The sequence below is a fragment of the Lasiodiplodia theobromae genome, assembly GCF_012971845.1.
Source record: "Lasiodiplodia theobromae strain AM2As chromosome Unknown scaffold_65, whole genome shotgun sequence".
Classification (NCBI taxonomy): Eukaryota; Fungi; Ascomycota; class Dothideomycetes; order Botryosphaeriales; family Botryosphaeriaceae; genus Lasiodiplodia; species Lasiodiplodia theobromae.
Window position 1 is genome coordinate 45,874 of NW_023336547.1, and position 25,902 is coordinate 71,775.

General features: G+C 57.6%; 5 protein-coding genes across 5 annotated transcripts; 2 read left to right on the forward strand and 3 right to left on the reverse strand.

The window, feature by feature from the left end:
- Positions 1-273: 273 nt before the first annotated feature.
- On the reverse strand, positions 274-3,565 carry LTHEOB_12503 (C6 transcription factor; the record flags this gene model as incomplete). The annotated part of the gene is made up of 4 exons (XM_035509378.1): positions 274-2,064; positions 2,181-2,695; positions 2,757-2,941; positions 3,273-3,565. 4 exons carry the CDS (start codon positions 3,563-3,565, stop codon positions 274-276), a joined length of 2,784 nt encoding a protein of 927 aa, XP_035364528.1.
- A 3,451-nt stretch (positions 3,566-7,016) lies between these two features.
- On the reverse strand, positions 7,017-8,588 carry LTHEOB_12504 (Acyl-CoA dehydrogenase type 1; the record flags this gene model as incomplete). The annotated part of the gene is made up of 4 exons (XM_035509379.1): positions 7,017-7,131; positions 7,265-7,664; positions 7,717-8,203; positions 8,250-8,588. The coding sequence occupies 4 exons, from the start codon at positions 8,586-8,588 to the stop codon at positions 7,017-7,019; spliced, it is 1,341 nt and encodes a 446-aa protein (XP_035364529.1).
- A 3,060-nt stretch (positions 8,589-11,648) lies between these two features.
- On the forward strand, positions 11,649-12,953 carry LTHEOB_12505 (Glycoside hydrolase family 16; the record flags this gene model as incomplete). The annotated part of the gene is made up of 1 exon (XM_035509380.1): positions 11,649-12,953. One exon carries the CDS (start codon positions 11,649-11,651, stop codon positions 12,951-12,953), a length of 1,305 nt encoding a protein of 434 aa, XP_035364530.1.
- A 6,987-nt stretch (positions 12,954-19,940) lies between these two features.
- On the reverse strand, positions 19,941-21,266 carry LTHEOB_12506 (P-loop containing nucleoside triphosphate hydrolase; the record flags this gene model as incomplete). Its single annotated transcript, XM_035509381.1, has 3 exons — positions 19,941-20,040; positions 20,090-21,060; positions 21,117-21,266. The coding sequence occupies 3 exons, from the start codon at positions 21,264-21,266 to the stop codon at positions 19,941-19,943; spliced, it is 1,221 nt and encodes a 406-aa protein (XP_035364531.1).
- Positions 21,267-23,177: 1,911 nt separating this feature from the next.
- Positions 23,178-25,332, forward strand: LTHEOB_12507 (Laccase-1 precursor; the record flags this gene model as incomplete). The annotated part of the gene is made up of 5 exons (XM_035509382.1): positions 23,178-23,562; positions 23,618-23,636; positions 23,802-23,962; positions 24,017-25,131; positions 25,183-25,332. The coding sequence occupies 5 exons, from the start codon at positions 23,178-23,180 to the stop codon at positions 25,330-25,332; spliced, it is 1,830 nt and encodes a 609-aa protein (XP_035364532.1).
- Positions 25,333-25,902: the final 570 nt, after the last annotated feature.

Consider the following 25,902-nt stretch of genomic DNA (forward strand, 5'->3'; position numbering starts at 1 on the left):
GCGGAACACAAGAAAAAGAAGCACTGCGAAGTGCCCTTTTTCGAATACCTCTTCACCACCTCTATCCCACCAGTCTCTTTTTCAACCAAGAAAAGCCAAGCAGCAAGAAAACAAACCGACCGCTCCGCTCCCACAAACCCTGAAAAGACCCAGCCTTATTATTCGCCTTTCCCGTTTTCCCATTCCTTATTTGTCCGCAAACCCCGCTCCGAGTAAACACCAATCCGCCAATATTCACAAAGAAAGCCAAACCCTCCCCGAGCAAGAAACAGCTCATGCCATCCCCTTCATCCAATCAACACTCGCAACACCCACATCGAGCCCTTCGCCGCCAAATCCGCTCAGCCCATTCCCGTGCTCCCCCTCATCGTTTGTGCCAAAATCGTTGAACGAGAAGCTCGCACAGGCGTCGCCCATCGCATCCGTGTTCATCAACGCGTCAAAATCAACCGCCAGCCCTCCGTCTTCCAGCGTACCTGCGCCAGCGCCGCTCTCGAAACCAGTGAGCCCGTCAATCTTGCCGCAGAACGAGTTGGTATCGCCGCTACCGTCGTCGAGCGTGAAGTTTGGCCATGGGAACATCTGGTTGCTGTCCGACGCACCGCTCATGTCAACACTGCCATGCTCCGCGCCGCACGCGTCATTGTGCCCGTTGAGATTGTTGTTGACGCCGTCGACGTCCGGCTGCGACGCGTCCGAGGCGTGGTGGTCCGATGCGGGCGGCGTACTGGCCAGGAACGTTTCGAGACGCCGAGCGACCTCCTCATCCGAAGTGTTGTTCGGGTCCGACACGCCCGAGCGCCCGTTGGCGCCGTCCTCGACCAAGCTATCCGGCGGGGGAGTGATGGTGTTGTACGGCGCAACATTTCCGCTTGTGTCCATGCGATGGCCAGCGTCGAGGAGATCGTCGACGCCAGTGGCTTCGGCCTGCTGTTGCTGCTTAGTGGGCGCCGTTTGCACCGATGCAGGTGGTGCTGGCGGTGGAGGGATCGGCGCAATCGAAATGCCAGCCTTCCGGATGGCAGCCTCCAAGAATGCGGTGCTGTAGTCTGCGGCGGCGTACAAGTCCCGCAGCTTGCCCATGACCTGCATGCATTGACAGAAGCCGCGGAGGCTGGACCGGCGCGTTTCTTCATCCGGCGACTTGATGTCCAACAGGTGGATGATGATGGCAGGAAGCAGCACCGTCACACCCGTGGTCGGAAGGAAGCGAACGAGATCGAGCGAGTCCAGCTTCTGCGCAATACCCGTGATGGCCGTAGCAGCAGTGCGAACGTGGCGACGAGATGACTCGAGGACTCCATTTGCATCCTGCTCAGGACAACCGTTCACAGGCGCAGAGGGAAGCACTTGAGGGCGGTGGAGTGCCGACAGAGTGGTATAGAAGACCATGTGCAGGAGAGATTTGTGGAGGTCGATGGACCTGTTCCCGCTGGATGCCTCCTCGTACTTTGCCTCGTCCGGGAGCTCGTCTTTCCACTTTTTCAACTCGGCATCACAGTGCTTGACGTCCGACTTTTGAGGGTCAAGCTTCTTGGGCAACAGCATCATGGTGGTGCGGTCGTTGAGAAGACCTTGATTGTTGTTCAAAACGCAGTACTGCTTCGAGAGCACGTGGCTGATGCAGAGGCACAGTTTAGCCTTTTGGATGCAGCAGACGGCCAACTGGCGCTGCAGTGCGACATCGCGTGCAACAACGCAGTCGGCGGGAATGCAGGATATGCTGTCAGGCACGGCGGCGATTTCAAAGTCGTCGAGTGTCAACAGCGGCACGTCGTAATCCTCGTCCTTTATCCTCGTCGGTCTCCGCATACCCAGAGCGATGAGACGGTCACGCATGTAAGTCGACCACCAAATCCGCTTCCAAAGCTTTATCCGCCTGGGATCCATGTTGGCTTTGTCGGGGTTGCGGTGCAGGCCTATTGTGTGCGCAACCGACGTCGCGACACCCATCCAGTGCCAGGTGTCTTTTTGGTCGTCGGGAGTCTCGTAGTAGTATGTGAGGAGGAGAAGCGCCTGCACGAGAGACACGCGGTCTTGTTCATAGTCGAAGTCGTACAAAAGCTGCAAATATGAGTCAACAACTGTAGAGGGTGCGGAATCATGCTTATCGTTCAAGGGACTGGTAGTCCTGCAACGTGGTTCAAGCAGTCATCTGCGACTTTTCTCTCTCGACTCACCCTTGTCTTCTGAAAGAAGTCTTTGCGCGCCTCTTTGCGATTCGAGTAACCAGCCTTACGAAGGTATTTGAAATCCGCAAATGCCGAACCAGCAAACATCACGGCTTGGAACAGGATCAAGCTCATCTTGCCCTGGCTACCATCTTGGCAATCGATGATGCGCAGGAATTCATGCAAATCCAGCAGAGGCATGTAAGGGTGCACGAATTCGACATAGGCGCGGAGGAGTTCGGTCTTCAGCTCGAGGGTAGGGATTGTTAGCGCACCCTTCTTCTGGAGATAGGCAATCTCATCGGGCCCTATCCGCGATGGCAGCGGCTTGATGTACGCAGGGAGGCTGAAGACAGCATTCGCCTTGGGCGCGATGTTGGCGAAGAACGGCTGCTGCAATTTCGCGTCGGTAGAGACTGGGCTGTAGCCCAGGATCGGAAACCCGGTTCCGGTGGAGGAAGCCGTCGACATGCGGCGGTTCAGCTCGGAAAAGCTGTAGTTGAGACGCTGGCCATGTGATGCATCTGCAGGAATGACTCGTTAGCCAATGCGGCTGAAGCGGTCCTCAGCCAGGGGAGCACAAACATATCGAGTGCGGCACGTGCTCATCCGTCGACAGGTCGACGCTGCTGGAGGCGCCGTTCTTGAGAGACGAGAGGCCGTCGAGGGCGTCGCGGGAGGCGAGCCTGCGCTTGCCAGAGCCATTGGCGGCGGTGGCGACATCGGCGTCGTTGGTAGTCTTGGAGGCGTCGTCGTCTCTGGACCACTTCCTGCAGATTGGACCTTGCGTCAGCGTACGTGTTGTTGGGCGCGTCGATTGGTCGAAAGCGGGCCTTGGTCCGAGGCGGGACCGGCAGACGAGGGTGTTTCGGCAGACAGTGGAGTGTCCATGCAGCTTCGTCCAGACGCGCAACGAGGAACCACACTGCACGGGCACCCATTGGTCGGCAAGCGGTGAAGACGCAGGGGCCCTAGCCCCGCGCCCCAGTTTTCTCCATCTCGATGGCGCACAGGGGAAAGGAAAAGAAAATAGCAGATAGAAGTGAACTCATCCGGCCGACGAGCGCTTTGGCCGTCGCCGGACGTGCGGGCGGTACTGACTTTTTCCTCCGGGACTCGGACACGATGCACTCGACCTCGTCGAGCCTGCAGTTGGTGCACGGCGCGCCGTGCTCGGTGACGTTGCAGCGCACCTTCCGCGCGCGGCAGCACTGGCACGCCTTGGACGCCCTCCTCTTGACGCTGCGGCCGGTGCCGTGGTTGTCCATGCCGGCGGCGGAGGCCTTGCGCTTGGCCTGCTGCTGGGCAGGGTTCTGCTGGGTGGGCTTGGGCGGCGGCGGCAGCGGGGCGAGCAGCTCGCCGGTGTCCGTGTTGGACGCGGGAGAGGCCGACATGGTGGGAGCGACGACGAGAGGGCTGGCGGCGAGGCAATGGGACGGACGGACGGACGGGCGGAGGGGGGGAGAGCAGTAGTAATAGGCCAGGGTCTCGTGCGGCGGACAGCAGCACTCAGCAAGCGGAAGGGGGCCAGATCGCAGGGCCGGATGCGGGAAGGGGGATCGTGGAGACTTTGTATGCGGGCTAAGGCACTTGGGCCCAGCGACGATGAATTCACGCGTCCCTTTCCCTACTGAGCATGTGTGGAGCGACCCCGGATTCTCCACGGCGGCACCATGCCTGTCCGGGCGGTGCAGCTCGGGCGCACTCGGATGCGCTGCGCCGTTTGGCAGGCGGCGGGGCTGAACGAGTAATTGGCAGCCACAGGCCGGCACAGGACACCGCTGCCGTGTCACACGCCGGCCAACGTCATGCTTAGCCGTCTGTCGGAGCGAACACCTGCGCAAGGCTTGGCCCAGCATGTGAGATTCGCGACGCCTTTTTTGAGATGAGACAGCCCGCCCCACCGTGCTCCACGCTCGTGACCCCTTGAGCTGCGCGCTTTTGACAGCCCGCACTACGGCCGAGTTCGCCAGCACGTCAGCGCCTTTCACATGCCGCCCACTGGAGCCAAGCCGCACCAAGCCCGCCTGCGCCCACGGTTCAGCCCAGCAGAGCCCCTTTGGTCGAGACTGCGGCGCCGATCGAAGAAGGCCTGCCCGTCCTTCTGGAAGGGCGCGTGGCATGCTAGCGGATGCTCGCGGGCATCTGAGCGCCGGTCAGCGTCCGCCATGCACCCTCGCAGCCGTCTGCCCAAACCGGACGGGCGGACCTACGGCCTGCCCTGCGCCCTCGCTGCCCCCCCTCCGCCAGCCGCTGCGCGCAATAATCCGCGCCGCCCAGCACCGACCACTTTCCGCCGACATCGCTGCAATCGCCGTCATCAATCGCCGGGACCCGGCCCTCGCGCACGGCCAGCTGCCGGCCAACGAACGGCGGCCCACGCGAATGTCAGCACCATCGCGATGACGAGGAGAATAATAAGACGAGGCAAACCCTGGGGTGGGGCGCGGCAAGCGGCCGATCTCCACGACGCCACGCATGGGGATCGTCGCCGTGCTGCCTCTCGCATGGTGCCTGCTTCGTTGTCGTGCACGGAGAACGCTCGGGATTCAGGCAAGCTCTTAATTGCGCTGCCCGCTATTCGGTGCTGAAGGCTGGCTCGTCCTAGCGCTGGGCCTGGCCTTCACCGTACATCTTACTGCTGGCGAGCACAGATAGCAGCAGCGCATTGTGCAGCTGCCGGTCATGCGAGCCCCGAGCGGCCTGCCTGTTGCTGAAGTGGCAAGTCAACCTCTTGCGAAGCTCTGATATCAACGACCTGTGGGACCGCCCCCCCTGGGAGCGGATGCGGTCCGAAGTGGGTGTGCTCTGGGTGTGTGGATCACGATGAACTCGTCTTCCCGCCGCCTCCACCGCTTCCGTCATCGTCGGTACCGTTCGACCCGTGGGCTTTCCGGTCAGGCATTTAGTTGCTGGCCCGGCCCTCCTGGTCCACAGCGCGTCTTTCTCTCGTCTGCTTCCCTTTTCGATCCGCCCCGGTCTCGTACCCCCGCAGCGCAGCAAAAAGCCGCAGTGGGTCCCATTTCGATTCTCCATAAATCGCACATCGCCCAACAACCGCTGTGTAATCAAATCACCCGCACCCAGCCGCGCCCGGGGGTCCTGGCCGCTGGGTCACTCGCAGCCCTTGCGCGGATAGGCTCGGGATAGGCCGGCGCATGCCGACATGCAGGTGCGCAAATAAAACGACAGCCGCGGGGCACGATGCTCTTTGCAGAAAGAAACGCTGCAAGCGGTCCGGCCAGGTGCCGTTCGGCTCCTCTGTGGTGGCTGAGCCTAAGCCTCTAACGAGCGGCGCGAAAGCGAATACCTACCTGGGCCGCTTGGTGCTGACCAACAGGGAGTCTGACGATTAAGAGCAGCGAAAGATTTATCTGACGCACCACAGGATGCATGTAACTGCTGTCTCTCGATTATTGATCAGACGGGCCTAGATGTAGGTCCGATAGCGGCGCGCCTGCGTCCAGTAACAGCAGCCTGGCCATGCTCTTTTCCAGTTCGCCATACGTTCTTGAGATCCCGCCGCCTCAGTCCTCGCCGTCATCGGCGTTGCCGGAGAGCGCGGCATGCAGCCGCTGCGGAGGCGGTTATCGTGTTCCCTGACCCTGTCATTTTCTGTTCGTTCAGGCGGAGACCCCGCGGGGAAAAAACACTTGGCATTGTGTAAACTCACCGCACGAGGCCAAGCGCTGGGGGGGGGGGGCACAATCCCACGATCTTCACGAGTCGGCGCTAATTCCAACTTCTTGTTTTCCTCCGCCATCAACATTGGCCAGAGCACAGCACGCACCTCTTTTCGAGTCACGTTTTCCTCGAAACCGCCAGCCACTTGCTCCACAATACCCCACGATGGCTTTATCTTTTTCCTTTCATTCCTTCGTTCGCCCCCGGCAATACCCTGTGACGTGTCGCGTGGTTAAATTGGTTCTAACAAAGCACTTCCACTCCCCGTCCACGCTCGCCGGAGGCCAGGCGACCCACGAGATTGCGCCAAAGGGTTGGAATCATGCATGAGGCAAAGCGCATTGCACTATCCTTACACGCCTTGAAACGCCGTTTCGTAACCAACAAAAACGGCCAAGCACCCCTCACGCATGCCCCGATCGCGGAACCGCTCGTGCATCTGCTCTTTTGCTCCCGCCTGCAAGTTTTTCTTCCCTCTCCTTAGCTCCGGATCACCCTACCCATCAAGCCTGTCCTCGACACCCATGCCTAGCTCTAGCCTTGATAAGGTTACTGAGGCTGACGATTAATGCGGGGTGAATGCCTGTGGAGGGCCGTGGAGGGGTTGGGGAAGAGCGCGGAATTAAAACGCGGTACTTATCCGAACGCCTCAGGTTGTGCTGCAGGGCGCAGCGCCGGTGCGGGCGTAGCGTAGCGGCCCACCGGCTAGCAAGAAACGGAACCTGAGGCGAGAAGCGGAATTCAATTGCATCGCAAGTAGTGGGCCGACGATCGCGGAAATAACTCGCTCGTAGTTCAATCAGAGGTAGGTAATAGCGCTTCGTTCCTCCTTCTCTTTCACTGCGCGATCTATTCGCCCACATTTGCACCCGGCCTTGTTCTCTTTGTTGTTGACCGGGATCGACACGGACAAAGGAAGTGCGTAAGGCAACCCGAAAAGGCTGGGGCGGCGGGCATAAGGAAGGGTTGAAGAAAGATTTCCGACAAGCTTTGAAAGCATGACGACAGCGTAGCGTGTCGCACAGCAGCGTGCCGTAAAACTTTGTGGAGAATCCAATGGTGGCTCAAATAGGGAAGCATGGATTGCCGATTATGCGCACTTACCTCCCATCCCCGCAGGCCTGCACACCACCCCCACGAAGTCTAGGTGTAGATTGCAATCTAGAGTTTCGATGATCCGCTCGACCGCTCTAGGGCCTTCGTTTGATTCTTGTAGTTCTTCACCAGTTGCCGGATTGCCAGATCCAGTAGCACGTCCTCCGATCCTCCGGGGATCCTGTTCAAGCGCAATAAGCAGATGATATCAGTCTGATGTTTCCAGAGGCAATACGGGGATGTGGTGCAAAAAGGGTCAGTGGCCGGTCATGACGTCGTCGCCAGCACAGCAAAGAAAACGAATCCCAACGTACCTCTGACCGGGCACCTCTCTATACAGCCGCTCGGCAATCTCGCCTTGGCCAGTTCTGGTGTAACCGTTGCCGCCGAACAGCAGGACGGCGCAGCGCGCACACTCGTCAAAGACCATGCCCGCGCGGGCCTTGGCCAGCGCCGTCAGCCCGCCCAATTGGACGTCGGCTTCCTCCTTACTGAGCCGCGTCATTTGGTAGACGAATAAATCAACCCACGCCTGCAGGCTCTCGAGCTCGGCGCCGGCTTTGGCCAGCCGGTGCCGCACGACGGGCTGCTCGACCAGCGCCTTGCCGAAAGCCTCGCGCTTCATGACGTAGTCCATGGCTGAGGCGACGGCGACGCGGGCGTAACGTGTGGCGCCGATGGCGATGGTGAGGCGTTCATGGTTGAAGTTCGTCACTGTAAACACAGATTCAGCACAGTCTTTCCCCTGAAGCAAGAGAGCACCCACTGATATACTTCATGCCCGCGCCCTCGGTGCCAATGAGATTATCCACGGGCACCTTGACGTCGTCTAACTCAATGAATGTCGTCCCCGCGCTGACCTGTCCAGAAACCTTCAATCGGCGCATGCTCACTCCCGGGTACCCCTTCAGCGGCACAACCAGCATGCTCAAGCCCGCAGGGCCAGGCCCGCCGGTCCGCACTGCCATGGCGGCGTAGTCGCTCCAGATGCCATTGGTAATCCACTTCTTCGTGCCATTGATTATGTAGTGCTTCCCATCGGGCGTCTTGGCGGCCGTCGTCGTGATGTTGGCAACGTCGCTACCCGCGCCCGGCTCGGTGATGGCGATGCAGGCGCGCTTCTTACCCGTCAGCAGATCCGGCAGGAAGCGCTCCTGCAGGGCTGCGTTGCCGAACTTGATGATTGGAGGGACGCCAAAGGCCATGCCGACGGTGAGGGAGCCCGAGGGACCTGCGATGCCGGCGCGCGACATCTACCAATCGAGTCAACTACGTCCAAGCATCAAAAGCAAGACGCACCTCGTCACAGTATATGGCATTGTGCAGGTAATCAAAGTCCTCGACCTTCAGCCCGCCCAGAAGCTCGCCGAGGCCCAGGCGCCGCAACCACGCAGCCGGTAGCGGGGCGGGGAGGTTCGGCACCAGCATATTGGCTTGGGCGAAAGTCTCAAAGACGTGCGGTGGCACTGTCTCCTGCGTGTCCCACTCGAAGGCGTGTTGGAGGAGGTGCTCCTCGATGAAGGAGCGGATGTCGCGCTGCCATTTGCGGTGCGACGCCGTGTGATAGGGCGAGGGCAGCCCGGCGAGCCAGGAGGGTTCGGCGAAGGGTGTTGGGGCGGTGGGGAAGGTGGTTGTCATTTTGGTTTGCGTTTGGCTGATTGAGGTCTGCGGCGTGGGAGGGGGTGGAGCGGAGCGGAGCGGAAGCTGCGTGGTCCTCGGATTGGCGAGCGGTTTCTGCTGAGCTCAGGAAGGGATGCTGTGTGCTACGAGAGGGGTCGGCGCAGCTGGGGAGCTGAAGTGGAACGGGCGATAAAGTAATTACGGGCGTAAATATCCTTCACATATCGAGACGATGAGTGAACAGTTGTTGTGGTCCGAGGAATGTGGAGCTGAAGCTCCGCAAGGACCCCGCGGGGAAGGAGCTGTGGAGATGCCGAGGTACTTTTTGCGCGAGTCATGGGCCACGCCCCAAGCTGGTACGTCTGCGTGCTTGTGCGAGCCCCTGGCCTTGCTTTGTCTGCCTTTGCCGTCGACTTTGTCTGACACGCGTCGTGCGAGCTAAGCATGCTAGCGCCATGGCCTCAGGTTGCAGGCTCGGTCAAGACTGCTACGGCGCCGGAGAATAGTGGCCGAAACGGGGGCTAGGTAAAAGGGCGCTGCAGGGGCCCGTCGACCGTTTTCCCCCTCTCCCCTGGCTTGCGACGCGCGTGGCTTGCACTACGGCTGGCGGTCCTTTTCGAGAGGGCAGTGAAACTGGGCAGAAGATATGCAGGATCGGGTCCGACCGGAGAGCCTGGCCGCTGGACGCGCTAGCCTCATGAGGAAAGAGAGCACACCTTCGATTGGCGCTATTTCTGGTCTTTGTCCATTCCCACGCACTTGCCATTGTGTGAAGAGAACAATGGATGCTTTTAAGTATCCGTTGCTTTCTCACAATTCGTTTTTTTCCCCCACGCATTACTTTCTTCCAAGACTCGGTATGCCTGGACGCTACCACAGAAACAATAGAAACGGGCGGGCCCCGCGAAATACGCAAGGACAAGGTAATGGCAATCAGCAGAACCACAGCAGTAACCATCAAGGCGATCACTCCAACAGAAGCCCAAACCATCAGAGCAATAGTAGTAACAGGAACTGGCAGAACAATGGCAACAGAGAGCATCGCCGTCATCAGCGCCAGAGCCCATATGATCAAGGGAATAGGAACAACAGAGGTGGAAATAACCAAAGAAACTTAAGTAACCAAAATCGAGAGCGCAACAACAACACAGGCAGGAATAATAACAACGGCACGGGCTCTAACGGTCGTAACCATCGACAGCGCAACCGGAATAGACAACACAGCAATGACGAAAGCCGCAGCAGCATGCCCCAGTTCGACCCATCCGAATACCCCCTGAACAGCGAAATCCAAGGTGACCTCTGGAAGGCACGCGAGTTTGAAAAACGCCTCTGCCGTCGAAAGTTCTATGATGGCCTTAGATGGCCGCGTGACTCTGATGGAGACCTCATCATGGTGGATGCGGCCACCGAAGTGCCGGTCTGGTTCAACGGGCCTTGGCAGCACCCAGGTTTGAAGACTGATTTGGAAAGTGGACCAATGCGCGTGGATGACTGGGGTGGGATAGAGGACTACGATGAAACAGCAGGCTATGATGATGCAATGGACAGTGACCAAGAATCTTTTTAATCAGCAGCAGTGGCTCGGGGGGATCTAAATCTAACTGAAAAGTAGCGGAACAAGGTAAGAGCCGGATAGTCACCTCTGTATTCAATGACAGTACAGTCGATGGCTTCGGCGTCGCCAGACAAAGTGCGTAGTAAGATGCAGTCAATTCCATTGTTACAGCAATTTACAAAGAGGGTCTATATTTAGCCCATCGTGTTCTTTATGCTTTGACAAAGCGTATGGTATAATACCTGCAGTACCGTCCAAAATTGCAGAAGTGAATTCCATATCTATAGTAGTAGCCATCCGGCATGGCTTCAGCACGCCTCAGGACCCGTGGTGGCATCTTACGACCCCCCACAGCATCTTATTGTTTCTTTTCTGACCGGGAGAAAGGTCCAATTCCCTTTCTCGATGAGGAGGACACGGCCACAAAATCTGTCCACTTTCCCGCCTCCCCTGTCACCACCATCCAACCTGTCCTCAACTGGATCGATGACCTCCCAACCACTTCCTCGTTACCTTGCCCGGAACTCGACTGCTCCTTCAAATCGACCGTCGCCACGATCAAGCAGTCATCATCCTCGCTGTCACCAGATTTGTCCCCGGAAACGCTGGTGGCGGCCGATGCAAATCTGATTGCAGTGGGCCCTCCCGCTCACATCAAGAACACAACGGCTTTGCAGAATGGAGGAATCCTACCATGTCAGTTCGACTGTGAGCACTGCTACGACTTCTTCGTGAGAAGTGGCGGGTGGGCGGTGTCAGCACAAGAAATCTACAATGACGATGAGCGCGATAGGCGAGCGGATTTTCTGGAGGTAATTGCGAGGGATATGCGGGCAGGGGGGAAGAGAAAGAGAATGTCGGATGACATAGGTGAAGAAATGGTTACAGAGAGAGGGATGTCGTTTAGCCGTGATTCACCGACGAGCCCGATGAAAGGCGTTCAGTTAGTAGTGAACGATGCGCAGCAGCTACATTCAAAAACAGCGTGGACGGAGGCGCAGAGGGAGGTGATGGCGGCGGGCTTGCAGCGGATCATTGATGAGCAGAGCCAGGACGAGGAGGAGAGTCCGAGGAGGTACGGTTGGAAAAAAGTGCAGAGGGGTAGTGGCGGTACGTATAGCAGAAGGAAGGTGATATTCTCAACGTAGTCGCAAAATGACAAGAGGGAAGTTGTTGAGAGCTGGAAAAGTGGAATAAAAGCTACACGGGTACGATTGCTCAACCAACAGAAAAAGAAGAAAAATCACCATCAGGGTCCGTGGCCAGCTGTGGTATAAATGGCCCACTTGCACACCCGTCCGTCGGCAAAGAAGACTGTAATTTTTTTCCTGCATCACGATGCGTTGGAGCATACTTCTCGTTGCAGGAATCATCCTGCCAAAATGTCAGGCATGGTTTCCTGATGATGAGTGGTTTTTGGAAGACCAAGATGCCGAGGATGACGTAAGTTGGGCGGGATTTTGGCGCAGATCGCTGCGCGTCAGACGGCCCCTCCTCCACCCCACACTTCAGCCGCCGCCATGCCCTTCGGAAAACAACTCGATGGACTAATTTCCAAGGCGAAGGTCCAGTACGATAAGTACCAGGCCTCGCACCAGGCTCCTCCGGTGCCTCCGCGCCCCAATCAGCAGTACCCCGGCCAACAGTACCAGTATCCCGGCCAGCAGTATCCCGGCCAGCAGTACCAGCAGCACCAGCAGCAGCAGCAGTACTACCCCGCCAATCCTGTCGCCGACGCCAGCGCGCACTACCCAGCAGCCGCTCCGCACTACTTTCCCGGCTCTCACCCTCCGCAACAGTCCTCCTACCAGAGACCGCCGCCGCCGCCGCCGCCGCAACAGCAATACCCGCAGTATGGCCAACCCCAATACTCGCAGCCGCAGTATGGCCAGCCTCAATACGGCCAGCCCCAATACGGCCAGCCGCCCTACGGCCAGCAGCCCTACGACCAGCAGCCTTACGAACAGCCGCAGTACGCGCAACCGCCGTATCAGTCGCCCTACCAACCGCCCTTCCAACAGCCTCCGCCGATCCCGACACATCCGACCGCGCTGCCGCACTACTGGGCGCCCATCCTCGATCCGAGCGCCGCCGTATCCGTGAACTTCGAGCACAAGCAAGGCGCCGGAGGCTGGGGCAACAACGAAGCCCAGACCTACACGGCAGACGCGCGCAATTCCTTCCACACGCCCAATGGCGCCCTGGTGCTGCGTGCCATCGCCGACCGCAACGCCCCCGAGGGCCAGCAATACACGAGCGCCCGCCTGGTCTCGCGCCAGCCGCTGGCCCGGGACCGCGGCTTCCTGCAGGTGCGCATAACGGCCCCGTCGGCAAAGGGCATCTGGCCCGCCTTCTGGCTGCTGCCGCGCGAGCCCTTCACCTGGCCCGGCGACGGCGAGGTCGACATCTTCGAGGCTTGGAACGGCGTGCGCCAGAACCACGCCTGCCTGCACTGGGGCCACTTCAACGGCGAGGACTGGAACAAGCACCGCGTCGTAGAGACGCCCATCCCGCAGCTGGATGACCCCAACGGCCGGTGGTACGGCTTCTCATGGGACCAGGACGGCCCCACCGGCCGCATGGTGTGGTATGTCGATGGCATGCCCGTCATGAAGGCCCCCATTCCCCCCGGCACGAGGAGGTTGGCCGATTTCCAGATCATCATCAACATCGCAATGGGCGGCAACGTCAACCAGAACGCCCTGCCCGAGGATGGCCAGTATGAAATGGTGATCCATTCTCTCAAGCTTCACGAAGAGCCAAGTGGGGGCTGGGCTGCGTTCGAGAGGGATTGGGCCACTGCTGCCGAGGGGCGTCCGATGTAGCCGCTGGAGGAGTATTGTTAGTCGATAAATCATGTATCTATCCTTGCTCGATATTGAAAGCCCGAGACTGCTATTAGAGATGTATGTTGGGACGAAGTTCGTGTCTGAGTCAAAGCCTACTAATGGTGATGGGGCCCAGAGTTCAACGTTGAACAAAAGCAGGGTTATGTCTCCCAGGGTCTCGCTACCGGCAATGTAAGCGGCGAGAAAGTTCACGTAAGAGTAACCCTCAGAGCGTCCTGAGGATCTCCGCAGCAGCGCTCCATACCCTCAGTTGTCTCGTGTTGGATGTGAAAACACTGCTGCTCAGTGAGACCAGACTTCAGATTGTGGAGGCTTTCTCAACCACATGTCAAACCAACAGGAATGTGAAAAGATGATGAATTGGATCAGGGAAGCCCTGGGACCATGTTACATAGTTGGTGTTGAGCTGAAGAGGCTGAAGGATGTTAGAGGGCACTCCTTGTCAATTACTCGAGCTGAGCATTTGAGCTCTAGGCACTGGCAGCGGCAGATCAGGGATAGAGAGCTTGACCATTTCTCGTTGCTGGCATGGACAGGCCGGACAAGCCCAGATCATGCGACCCACGATTTTTTCGTTTTTGACAAGGATGCCAACTCCGTCCGGGCGAGCCATCTTATAGTGTAGTCCGGGTATACGATACGCGACAGCATCGCGCACTTCGGTGGGACACTGGTACAGCGCAGCGCGGAAGAGAAAGGTATCATGACAAGTCTGGCAAGCCACACCAATGATGGCTTGCCGGTGGAGCAAATGAATGGTGCGGCCATGGCGTTCGAGGTACTCAAACGGCGTCTGTCCTTTGCGGTGTTCCAGGGAGGCGTTCGACAGGCCCATCGCATCAGCAACCCACTTGGAGCCTTTGAATCCCTCCATGGGCCAATGGCGGTGTGCCACATCGTACTGTTCCCGTAGAGCAATCTCCAAAGCCTGACGCCGGTTCTCCTGCGCCAGGCGCCTCATGATGTCGCTTTTGTCCTGGTCGTACAGCCTGGTCCCTAGTGTTTCGACGAAGGCATCGACATCCGGCCCCGTGTAATCGACAACAGTACGCGCGATGTTGGCAAAATTGGCGTGCTGGTCTGGGTGCAGAAATCTCCGTACGGTGCGAACAATGCCAATCCTTTCTAGCTTCAACACCGGCTGGTTGCCTGCGAAGTAGAAACTGTCGTGGCACTCGGGCCGAGATAATCTTCCCCTCAACCCCCAGCTGATGACGTCGTTGTAGCCCATCCGCTCGACCCAACTGCGATCTTTCCTGGGGTCTGCGGCGCCCAGTCTTGGTGTGATCAACAAGGGGCTGTAATCGCCTGCTTCGAGGCAGCGCATGGCGACTTGCAAACAAGCGGCCTGCGAGTCCGCCTTCAGCGGCTCGTCGTGCTTGCCCAGCACGATGCCCCTCAGCGCGTGAAAGAAGTCGCGGTCACTCCTGCACCCCCTGGCAGAGAGCACCGAAAAAGCCGGCGCGTAGTCCAGAACCTTGTCCCTCCTCGCGTCCGCAATGGTCACCACGTTCCATGGCACCAGCCGCCTGCCCTGCTGCGCCATGCGCTCCACCTCGAGGATATCGCCCTGAAGCCTGATCTCTTCCTCGTACACGTCCGCCGCCTTGCCGAGGAACATGCCCGGCGCGTCGTCGTAGATGGTGTAATCGCTGACCATGGGCTTGAGCCGCGCGCTGCGCACAAACTCCATGGCCGTCCACACGCGCGCGAACCATTGCGCGTTGCACACGCCCGTCACACCCGCTAGCCGGCGCTCCGACGACGGCGCGTGCCGCATGTCTTCGACCATCTGCGGCGTGACGTCCTCGAGGAAGGCCAGCGTGAAGTGCGATCCGCCGTAGATCTTGGGTATCGCGCCGAGCATCTTTTCCTTGATATCGTCCCGCCACTGCAGGACGCTGATGTAGTCGTGCCAGACCTCGAAAGCGCCACCCCCATCAGTTTCCCCCTTGGTCTTTTGCAAGTTGGAAACAAGAGCCCGGTAAATGTTGATCGGTCGCGCGAAGGCCTTCTGTCGCGTTGCTATGTCCTGCGGCGAGTGCCTGCCTCGCGCCTGTGCCGCCGAGACGTCCAGGTCCCAGACGTGTGACACGGTTACGTACGTGACGCTCCCCTGTTGCAAACAGGCGAGGTGTCTGTTGTAGATTGATATCAACGAGCCAAGTGCTCGGACATGCTTGCTGGCGCCTTCTTTTTCTTCCACTGACCATATTGACTCTCCGTCAGCATCATCGAGCGGCCGTACTGAGAATGTGCGGATGATTGCCTCGCCTTGGCCGGCGATCGGCTTACCGCATGTGCAGCAGCAGCAGTACGGTTCCGCGCCAGTGCCATCGTCATCGCCAAAGCACCAGAGCTCTTGGAGGTCTGGGACGTCGGAGTCGTCCTTATCGAATGTTTCATCTGCGACGGTAGTCATCTGCGGCTTGTTCACAACGGTATGAAGGTGTCTGTAGCTGGATGAACGGAACTCAGGAGTCAAGGTAACGTTGGAAAGCTCTGGTAAAACGAAGAACACATGAGAGTTGCGGCGCCACTCAGCATTAATAAGTATTCGCGGCACCCCCCAGCCCTTGCGCTGATCATTCGTAATAATGTCTTGTTGCATGGGGGCGACAATACCCACATACCGATGGGGGCCAAATCTCAGGTGACGCTGGGAGTTATAGTAAGATAAACCCATGACAATTCGCGACAATTTTCTCTTTCAAAGAAAACCCGCTCAATAATACGAAATTTAGTACTTACAGTCACGGAATACATCTTTTAGTAATCCTTCAACTCTTCCACTTCCACCGTAGCCAAATCTGGCTCGCGAAAAGGCACGCGGTCACACGTTTATTACCTACTCTCTAAGCGCTGACTGAGATTAAGGGATGAAATCTGCTAGGTTAAGCACTCGACAGAGGCACAAATGACTAGGAAGGCCCGACAATAATGCTTGTGTGACAACAGGAAGAACAATGGAAGTTGCCATATTTGAAGGGGAGGGGCTTTAAAGGCCGGTGGTTAAACGATATGAGTCTGCATTGTATGTGGCTCTGAGTTTGGATCTGGATAAAATCGAAGCTGAAGATTGAAGTTTCTGGTAAATCCTCCATGCTGATTTTGAAGACGTTGGAAGAGTCTTTATCTCCCACGTCTGTATGAAACGCAGGAGTAGCATAGCACATGACATGGCTGGCTCGAGTGATACAGGCCACTCCATATTAGGAAGTCGTCACATTGCAATGTCTCAAACAAGACTTGCGCCGCGCGCACGAAAATGTTAAAACAAAAGCAAGGTGTTTAAGACAAAGCAGCATGTCAACGTGAAGGGGCTTGAAACGTACACCGTCGGTTTATTTTCACACGTGGAGTTTCAGCCTTGAAGAAATCTCCCACCATTGTGAGCCGGTCGTACAACACATGCGTCTGGGGGTGACATGGCGGTTCGTCACGCGGTCTGAAACAACGAGTGACACGATGACCCATCCGTAGGTTAACGAACCTCAAAAACGGAGCGTCGAACGTCCTCTGGGCTACCCAGAGACATGCAGTATCTCACCGAAAGTGTATGCCGTTCACTGTTACCGTCGAGCAATGTCGGGTATGATGCGACGATTCTCCGAGGTTTCTTGATTGTAGTGGATTTCGCGGTCAACTGTGAGACTGCCTTGGGTGGTGCTCTTGTCATTTACTGGCGCGTCAGTTGGCAACAGAGTGACCAGCCGAGGAGCGTATTTGAAAGGTAAGTTCGAATGCCTGAAGCTAGTTCGTGAAACCTGTAACGTGAAGGTAGGCAATGCGCAAGTACTGAAATTGAAGCATCGCTTCATGGAGTGATGGGCAAAGTTACTGGATACGGCAAAAGCTACTGTGCCCTCAAGAGAAGAGCCGGCCTTCATACCGTCAAAGGACTGTGATGGCTTTCCCGTATATGCAGCCAGCTCGTTAAGGAGGCCAGCCCGGTAGGTATCCACGGACTGCGAGAATATCTTACCTTGGACAACTCACCGACTTTCCTCGGTACTGCAGGCATCGTACCGTACAGTCGTACCACTTGCGCAGGATCCAAATGTCGCTGAAGAAGAGAACGTCGAGTCAAGCGCTGTGCTACCCGCCCCCAAGAATAGCGCACTAGAAGTTAGCGGCAGCGGACGGAAGGAGGATCATAGTCAAGCAGCCAAGAAGGCAGCCTCGTGTTCCGCCAGCCACGCCCATCGCCGGCGCCTCGCTTGCCAAGGACGATACGAGCCGCATGATCCGTTCTCATTACCAAATCGTGATCTCGAATCCGGGGAACTTCGAAGCGAGCAAGAAGGCAAACATGTTTCAAGGTACGAGGCGAGCCATTGTGGCCGACAAGGCAGACGGAATGCTTACGAATGGCGGATTCGGGAGTGGTGTCGAGCTATTGAATTTGTTTGGATGGTGAGGATTAGCCTTTGTTACCAAAGTTATGTCTCCGCCAACAGCCGAGAGACCCGACAAGGCACCTGATCGTAGTCATGAGCCATGGCGAATGCTTCGCTCATGAAACCTGCTATGGCTTTTTGGTAGGAGTTAGGAGGAGTCATCAGCAGAGGCAGAAAGCTTGTGAAAAGAGCGCGGTCGTAGAATACCTGTGCCCCGAAGGTGCGAATCTTCGTCCTAGACGTCTAGCCCTGAACGCAGAGGCCTCTCTACCGAAGTCTCATGGCAAATTCCTGCAGTGAGACACACCAGGTCCCTCGGAAGGCCGGAATACTCTTTTTGTCTGGAGCAGGGTGCGAGAAATGTTGGCAGCACGCTCCTGGCATCCTGGATACCTTACCACGCGTGAAGTGGGCGGCGGAAGAAGGAAAGAAGCTTGCAGTGGATCGCTTGAAGAGACCCACCTAGATCCTGCAGTGGACGGAAATTTGGCCGTGGCGTCTGCCTGGAAGTTATCGGAAGGGAGACAGAACTATTGTTTGCATGCATAGTGAACAGGCCAGGTGAGAAGATCAGACGCCGCAATAACTTGAAGTGCCGCAGAAGTGCATACAGATGTGCCGGTGCTGGGGCCAATGGCGCTGGTGGCGGTTCGTCACATTAGAAGCTGGGCTGGACGGGCTCCACAGAAGTTCCAGCGCAGAAGTAGGCCTATCTGGCTCAATATATGTGCGTCTCGATTCGGAGTGTCCGCCGTGATGACGCGTAAGCCGAGCATAATCCGGCTTTTTTAGCAATCACATACAGGACCAAACGACCGGCAAATTCAGCCTTACGCGCATTAGAAGAGTCGAGCTGATTTATTTTGTTGGCGACGCTTGCTCACCGCTTCGTCCTTCTGCCACGAAGAGCCCGTCGAGTTAGCCGAAGGTGCATGCGTCGGAAAAGCCGAACCCGACGCCATTTCATTAAGCATGTAAGCAGAGTGGTCGGCAGACCAGCGTGCCAGCGAGGCAGAATCGGATGTCAGTTTTCGTCGATAGGTCGTATGGAGCAATCGACGTCCCATGAACGCGCATTTTCGGGTGTAGAGAGGGTCCCGATCGAGAAGAGCTCAATCTCGTTCGCCACTCTTCGTACGTATGGTTTTGCTTTTTGCGCGTTTTCGGATCCGCTGTGTTGGCCGAATTGGCGAGTAAGTCCCCGCAGTAGACGGGTACAAGGGTGATGTACCCATGTATAGACGTGCAGTAGGAAAGCCGCCAATTGTCGTCGCTTTCATAGCGTGAGCGCTTCCGATACCGGCGCTATCATTGGCTAGATGACTGATGTGGAGCCCTATGAGCACCGTGTTGCTGTTTCCCAATACGTTAATACAGCTGGACAAGCGATGGACGCCCGTCAGCAGCAGATGTAAGTCATCGGCTCTGCTTGACCTATTGGGACACGTCAAAGAGTGATGCTGACTCTCGCTTCGCGGGCGGCGGTGTGAGTGCTTGTATCTCACTGCGATCTCGACAAACAGTAGATGTACCCCGGGTTCTGCTCGGTTGGATTGAGAACAGCCCGACGCAAAAGCCTCCAACAGCACCTTGACCTTGCTCCTACTTCCTTCCGCCCCACACGGGGCGAGCTGGCAGCTCCTTCGGCGCCGGATGTACATGGCCAGATGCGATGGCCGGTGGCCTTACGTGGGGAATGCTAGACACCCCGACCGGCGATCATAGCATGGCCGATCCTATTCGCAGGCGTCCGGGGTTGGGCAAACGAAGAGGCGCCCCGAGAGTGGAGAAGAGGGGGACAACAGGCGAGAAGATGGCGTGCAGCGGCCTGTTTTCAGCGCGGCAATGCTTCAGTGGCCAGCCAACCCGAACACAAGCAACAGGGATGTGCACCAAGACAGGCGGGTTCCGCGCCTTGGCGGACGACGTTGCCTGCCGCTCCGCCACGGCGTCCTCCTTGCGGCGCCGTGGCTGGACTCGGGTCGGGCTTTCGACACGCCTTCACATTCCGTGCCGCTGCAGCCTGGGTGGGCTGAGCGGTCTGCGTTGGCTGATGGCGACGGGCTGACAGTGCGTTAGCCTCGAAGGAAGACAGCGGTTCGGGGTTTTAGAAATGCGGCGCTGGGTGAAAACAGGATCTTTGGTTGCCCTTGCAGACGTCTTTTGGTCAGATTGTGCGAGCGAGCGTCCCACGGGCGTGGAGGCTTGGCAGCGTGGACAGGTGAGGCGCAGTGCACGAGCTGTGGGGACGACACGGGTGACAGGCGCCGTGTAACTTGTTGGATGGTTCGCAAATTGTTTCCGCATCGCTTGCCGGCTGCGGCAGGCCCCGCGGCCGAGCACCGTAGGGCTGAGGCCCGCTCGCTAAAATGGCAAGCACCATGACGCGATCACTTCCCCATCGGATTTGCATCGCATCACACCACTGCTAGAGAAATATGCATTCGTGACTAACTAAGACAGCAGCCGCATCTACCGCAAGCGCCATCTCTGTGCGTTGATTCGTGGACTCATAATGTTCGAAATAAGAAGCTCAGCACTAGCAATGCTATCCTTGCCAACTCTACACCGCCCTCCACTTGGGCGTGGGGAGAATGTGGCCGCCCTTGGACGTGCAGGCTTTCACGGACTCGGTCGGCGTTACCGTGGTCGTGTATGTCCAACTGGAACATGTCAACAAGGTGCAACGCAGGGTAGGAATGGGCAACATACGTCTTGTAAAGAGTCTTGATGGCAGTAATGGTCGTGTACGAGATGCTGGTCCTCGTCTTCGTCGGCGTCGGCGCGGTAATGGTGACGGTGGTCCTGCCCGAGTAGACGGTGCTGGGCGGGAGAGTGGTCGAGACGGTTTGCGTGGTAAGGATGGTCTCGGTCGTGGTCGAAGGAGCGGCAGTGTGCGTGATGGTTGTGTTCACCACAGTGTCGGCCGTGACAATGACCGTCGCCTCGTCAGGAGCACGCTCGTCCAAATCGCGCTCGTTGAGGCGGTCGGGGATTGACATGCCGCGCCTCAGGCGAGCCTCGCGGATCATGCGGCGAGCCACGCTGGGGTCCATGGGCGTGTCGACGACATTGCGAACCCGCACGGGCGAGCCGGACTGCAGCGCTGCGACCGTGACCCGAGTGGGAGTGTACTTTGCAGTGGGGTCGTGCTGCGACGGCTTGGGCGGGACGGTGCAGCTGGCCGTCTTGGTTTTGGTCACCGTGGTAAGGCTCTTGGTCCAGCTATGCCTCGTCCTGGTCTTGACCCAGGTGACCCACGACGTGACGGCCTTGGGAGTCACCGTCTTCTTGGCCGTGGCAGATGGAGAGGTGATGGTCTGTGTGTTGGGCACCGTGTCCGTCACCAAAAGCGTCGAAGTCAGGTTCGACGTGACAATGGGCGTCGACGTGACATCCCAGGTGACTGTCGAAGTGAAGGTGCTGGTGACCTGGCTCCCGACGGTGAGGAAGAGCTCGCGCTGGTATGCGTACGGAGCGTCGTCTTTGTTAGGCCCGTTGTTGCCAAAGACAATGACGAGCCAGTCTCCGCTGAACATCTGGCTCTTCAAGATCGGACAGCTCGACAGCTGAGGCGTGTCATCGGGCGTGACGGGGACGTCGGTGCAGATGTACTCGGCATAGTTGGGATCAACAAGGAGAACATCGGCCGTCCCGCCAGCACAGCCCTCAAACTCGGACACCTTGGGGCATCATGTCAGACAGGCGACGAAACCATGGCTTCCGCTCTGAAGCTTACCGCAGTGAAGTTCTCTGCCAAGGCTTTGTTGATGAAGTAGGAGCCCCCGTTCTGGAAATCAATACCATACGACACGCAATCGGAGAGGGCGCCGGGCAAGGCGGCCAGAGCCGCAGCCAGGATGCTCAGGCGAGAACGAACGGAAGACATGAAGGATGGAAGTCAAAAGCGACCGTGGGCGAGTATGCTACATGATTTTCACTGGGCCGGGCTGGCTTATAAGTAGACAGTATGCTGAATAGCCTCTTCAGGCGGCATACGAGGATGGCCTGGTGCAGGCGTCTCGCGAAATACGCAGAGGCTCGGCATCGGTAGCGAGATGGCCGAAAGTGGAAGCATGGTTAGCCAGGAACAGGCGCAGTTGCAACATTGACGCAGAGCGGGAGCAGAGTGGCTGCTCTCGTGAGAAGCGGCTTGGGCGGAGATGGGTGCGCTGGGCGGGATACGCGGACGAGGAGCTGGACGCGAGCGCGACGTCAACGAGGAGTTGCGAAGAGACAAGCAGGGGCACCGTGTGGGCCTGCGAGGGCGGGGCCAATGGGCGCGGACTAACGTGGCGCCGGCGGGCGGGCCAGCTGGGGCTGCGGCGATCCTCTATCTTTAGACGGCCGCAAGTCATCGGGCATGCTGGCCAAACTCTCTGCTCGTCGTTGCTGACCGACACCCAACAGATTCCCGATCGCGACTGCCTGTCAGCCCGCTCCATCGGCGGAATCCACTGCAGTGCCACCGCGTCTTCCGCGTCCATGGATAGAGCTCGCTGCAAGGCGCCCGCCCTGCTCATGCCTGTTTTCGTGCTCGAGCCGGCCCCCGTTCTTGGCTCGGTGCTGACCGCATGGGTTCATGTGCTCTGGCCTGGTATTCGCCCTTGCTCATGGCATGGCCTTTGCCCGTTGTGCGCCACACTGCCCGCGTCCTGATCTACTGGCTCCCGGATCCGCATGGGTTAGCGAAGGAGAATTGACCGGGCTTTTGGGACCGAAGCTTAGCCCCCTCTTGCCGGGCATTTCCGCCAAACCCCGACTGTCTTCACTACCCTACGTGCGTTCTGATGCCTGCCAAGGCCCTCCGGCGTCGCCCCGCTACTGCTATCTGTTCGACTTCCTGCTTCTCACCGCCCGAGTGCCGCTTCTCTTCACTACGGCATGATTTGCACCGCCGCCTGCTTCACGGTCCGTGCTGCTTCGGGAATCGTCACGTCTGCAGGAACGCATCTCTGGGTACAGTCGGCATATGCACGGCCGCCTGGAAATCTCTCCTGTCAGCAAGTCTTGTCTTGATACCTGCGGCTGATGCTGTAGGTCGAAACCACGCGGAAGCCTCATTCAATATTCTTGCATACAGGAATCATCTGATGGGATGGCCCGAAGGATCCCCCTTGTGTGTGGGAGCGTTGCAGCGGCTAGGCCATGTGCCTGCGTCTGCGGACGTCGTCATTCGGCTGCCACATGTATGTGCAACCCGACTCTTTGATGCACTAAATTAAGTCCTTGTAAGCCGCCGACCCTACAGCCAAGACTGTGGCTGATGAATCTGCCGGGCCAGTCAGCATGGCTAGCTGACAGGCAGCCAGCAGTCCCGCTCCGGGCCCGCCTCAGGTCTTGGCTCTATTGCCAAAAGTGGGCATGCCAGCGACCGAGACATGATCTTCCACCAATTTAAGTTCGCTCTTGCGATGCCAGCCTCGTGTCCGGCTCTAGAATAGCCATCCGTACCAGGGATGTGCGTGTCAGGGATCAGCCTGCATTCGCCGAAGTATCATTGCACTGTGGGCAGATTCGCTAAAGGTGCAGTTGCATATTTCCTCGGCCATCAATCGTGGGGGCCCTGATCCAATCTCTCCTTGCAATTTTGCACCACCCGTCTGATCCATATTGGGATATCGTACTCTTTAGCTGAAGTTGATGGTGGCTATGTAAAGGCCCTCGAGCCCACCACTTGTTCAAGCATCACATTCACTCTTCAGCTTCCCTCTTCAGAGCATACCCAAGCCCCTTGTCCTCTTCGGTCTTTACTCATCGGCACCTCTTCACTTGAAGGGTAGCCTGCGTTCCTGTCACCATGGTCTCACTCAAGCACATTGGTGTCAGTTTGTTGGCACTCACTGCACATACGTTCGCTGCCGTCATCCCAGAGGCTGGTCCAGCAGACCTCGTCGTACGTCAAGCTACCACCGCCTCGACTACGGCCTCTTCGACCACTTCCCGCGTCCCTGATACCGTCTGCACCAACAGTCCCAGCAATAGAGGCTGCTGGAAGAACGGCCTGAGTATCGCCGCAGACTTTGACAACAAGTACCCAACCACCGGCAAGACAGTCAAGTACACTCTTACTGTCACCAACGTGACCGACTGCAACACGTACATGAGCAAGGGTATCGGTGATGGATTCTGCAGGCCGATGTTGCTTATCAACGAACAATTCCCTGGGCCGACCATCAATGCAGGTACGCGTATTACCAAACTTTCAGAATAACACAAGCACTGACCATCTTATGACAGAATGGGGCGACTACCTTGAGTAAGTGCAACCGAGCCGTTCAGGGTCTGAGTTGGGGAAGGTCAAGCGTTGGGTCTGTGCGCTAGACAAGCTGTTTTCACGAAGAGCACGCTTTGTGCGCTCCATTGGCACTTGAGCTGATGGATAATGATCCTTTCATGAGCTCTTACTGACATGGGCATTCAGGATCACTGTCGTCAACAACATGCAAGACAACGGCACTTCGTTCCATTGGCACGGCATCCGCCAGTTGAACTCTTGTCAAATGGACGGCGCCAACGGTGTTACCGAGTGCCCGATTCCGCCCGGCAAGAGCTTTACGTACAGGTTTCAAGCCACACAATACGGTCAGTGATGAGTCGATACCCATTTACACCTCGGAAGCTTACAATTTACAACAGGCACGACCTGGTACCATAGCCATCATTCTGCTCAGTATGGCGACGGCATTGCTGGTGCTATTGTCATCAACGGCCCTGCGACCGCCAATTACGATATCGACTTGGGCCCTGTTGCGCTTACTGAGACGTATGACCAAACGGCATGGACGATGAACTGGCGAGCGCTGCATACCGCCGCTCCTCCGGAACCCATGAACATTCTCTTCAATGGTTCTATGATTAACACCGACGGTGGCGGCAAGTACAACGTTATCACCGTCACTAAAGGCAAGACTTATCGTCTGCGCCTCATCAACATGAGCGTCGATACTTTCTTTGTCTTCTCCATGGATGGCCACCAATTCCAAATCATTACCTCCGACCTGGTACCGGTCCATCCCTACAATGCAACTTCAATCATGATTGGCATCGGCCAGCGTTACGACATTGTCTTCAAGGCCGACCAGGCAGCCAGCAACTACTGGATGCGCACCCAGATCGCTGACTGCAGTACCAACAAGCTCAAGAGCAGCCAGGACATTGTTCTTGGTGGAATTCTGAACTACGACGGGTTCGACAAAACCGATCTCCCAGTCACGACCAGCTCAACCATCGAGACCAGCGCTTGCGCCAATGAGCCGTACGGCAAGCTTGTTCCTTGGTGGGAGACGCAGGTTCCGAAGGACCAGTTCGCCGCTTCGCTTGAAGGCATCGACCTGACCTTCAACGCAGCCGCCACTGTGCAGAACCAAACGGTTGTGCAGTGGTACCTGAACGACAGCGCCATGAACGTCGACTGGGGAAGGCCGACTCTGCAATACTTTGCGGACGGAGACACCAACTACACGGAGTCGATGAACGTCTTCCAGATGCCGGCCGAGGGCAAGTGGTCCTTCTGGATCATCCACAACAACCTCAAGACGTTCGGACTCGACCACCCTATCCATCTCCATGGACACGATTTCTTCCACCTTGGAGCTGGCGTGGGCGATTGGGATGGCAACGTCGACGCCCTGACGTTCAACAACCCCATGCGCCGTGATGTCATGGTCCTGCCTGGGTCGACGTCCGGAGGCTACCTGATCATCGCCTTCCCGGCCGACAACCCAGGTGCTTGGCTGATGCATTGCCACATCGTAAGTGTTACTCAAACAAAGCATTAGCCTGCAGCGCTGACATATCTCCAGGCATGGCACGTCACCGACGGTCTCAGCCTGCAGTTCGTCGAGAACGCGGGCTCGTTCAAGGGCGATCTGACTACCATGAAGCAAAACTGCGCGAACTGGAACGCGTACGAACCGTACTACGAGAAGGAGATCGGTGATTCTGGGTTGTAAATGTCATTGTTGTTCTTGTGCATTGGGGCGGCGTTGATGCGAAATGAAGCATGAGGCAGGCGAGATAACTAGTCCAACCAATATACTAAGATTACCCCTACATTGGTGCCACGCCTCGTTCCAGAGGGGTTAAGATTGCGGACCCTTGGTGGACTGGTACGAGGAGCCGTGGCGCACGAGACCACGAATCCGGGGAGGAGTAGCGCCGTTTGGCGCGAACGGGGGCAGGGAAAAATAAAAAATCGATTGGATCACCATGACGCAGGGCGTTTAATTGGGCCGAAGCTGGAGCCTGTGCTGGCGGCGGTGGTGTGGGAGAGATCGACCGGCTGCACTGGCGTCGTCGCGTGGGAAACATTTCGCTTAAGCTGCGATCCGGCGTCCGAGCATTTGTGCGGGCGCGGGCGCGTCTCTGATCAGGCTTGCCAGCTCAGACGCGTTTCACGTCAGAGGGCTGCGAGAGCTCTCGTCGTACGGCGGGCAAGGTTCCCCAGCAGCCTGGCAAGCGGCCGCTCCCGTTTCGCGGGCAAGGCTTGACGGGCGGCCGATAGCCAATCATGCGCCCGTAGC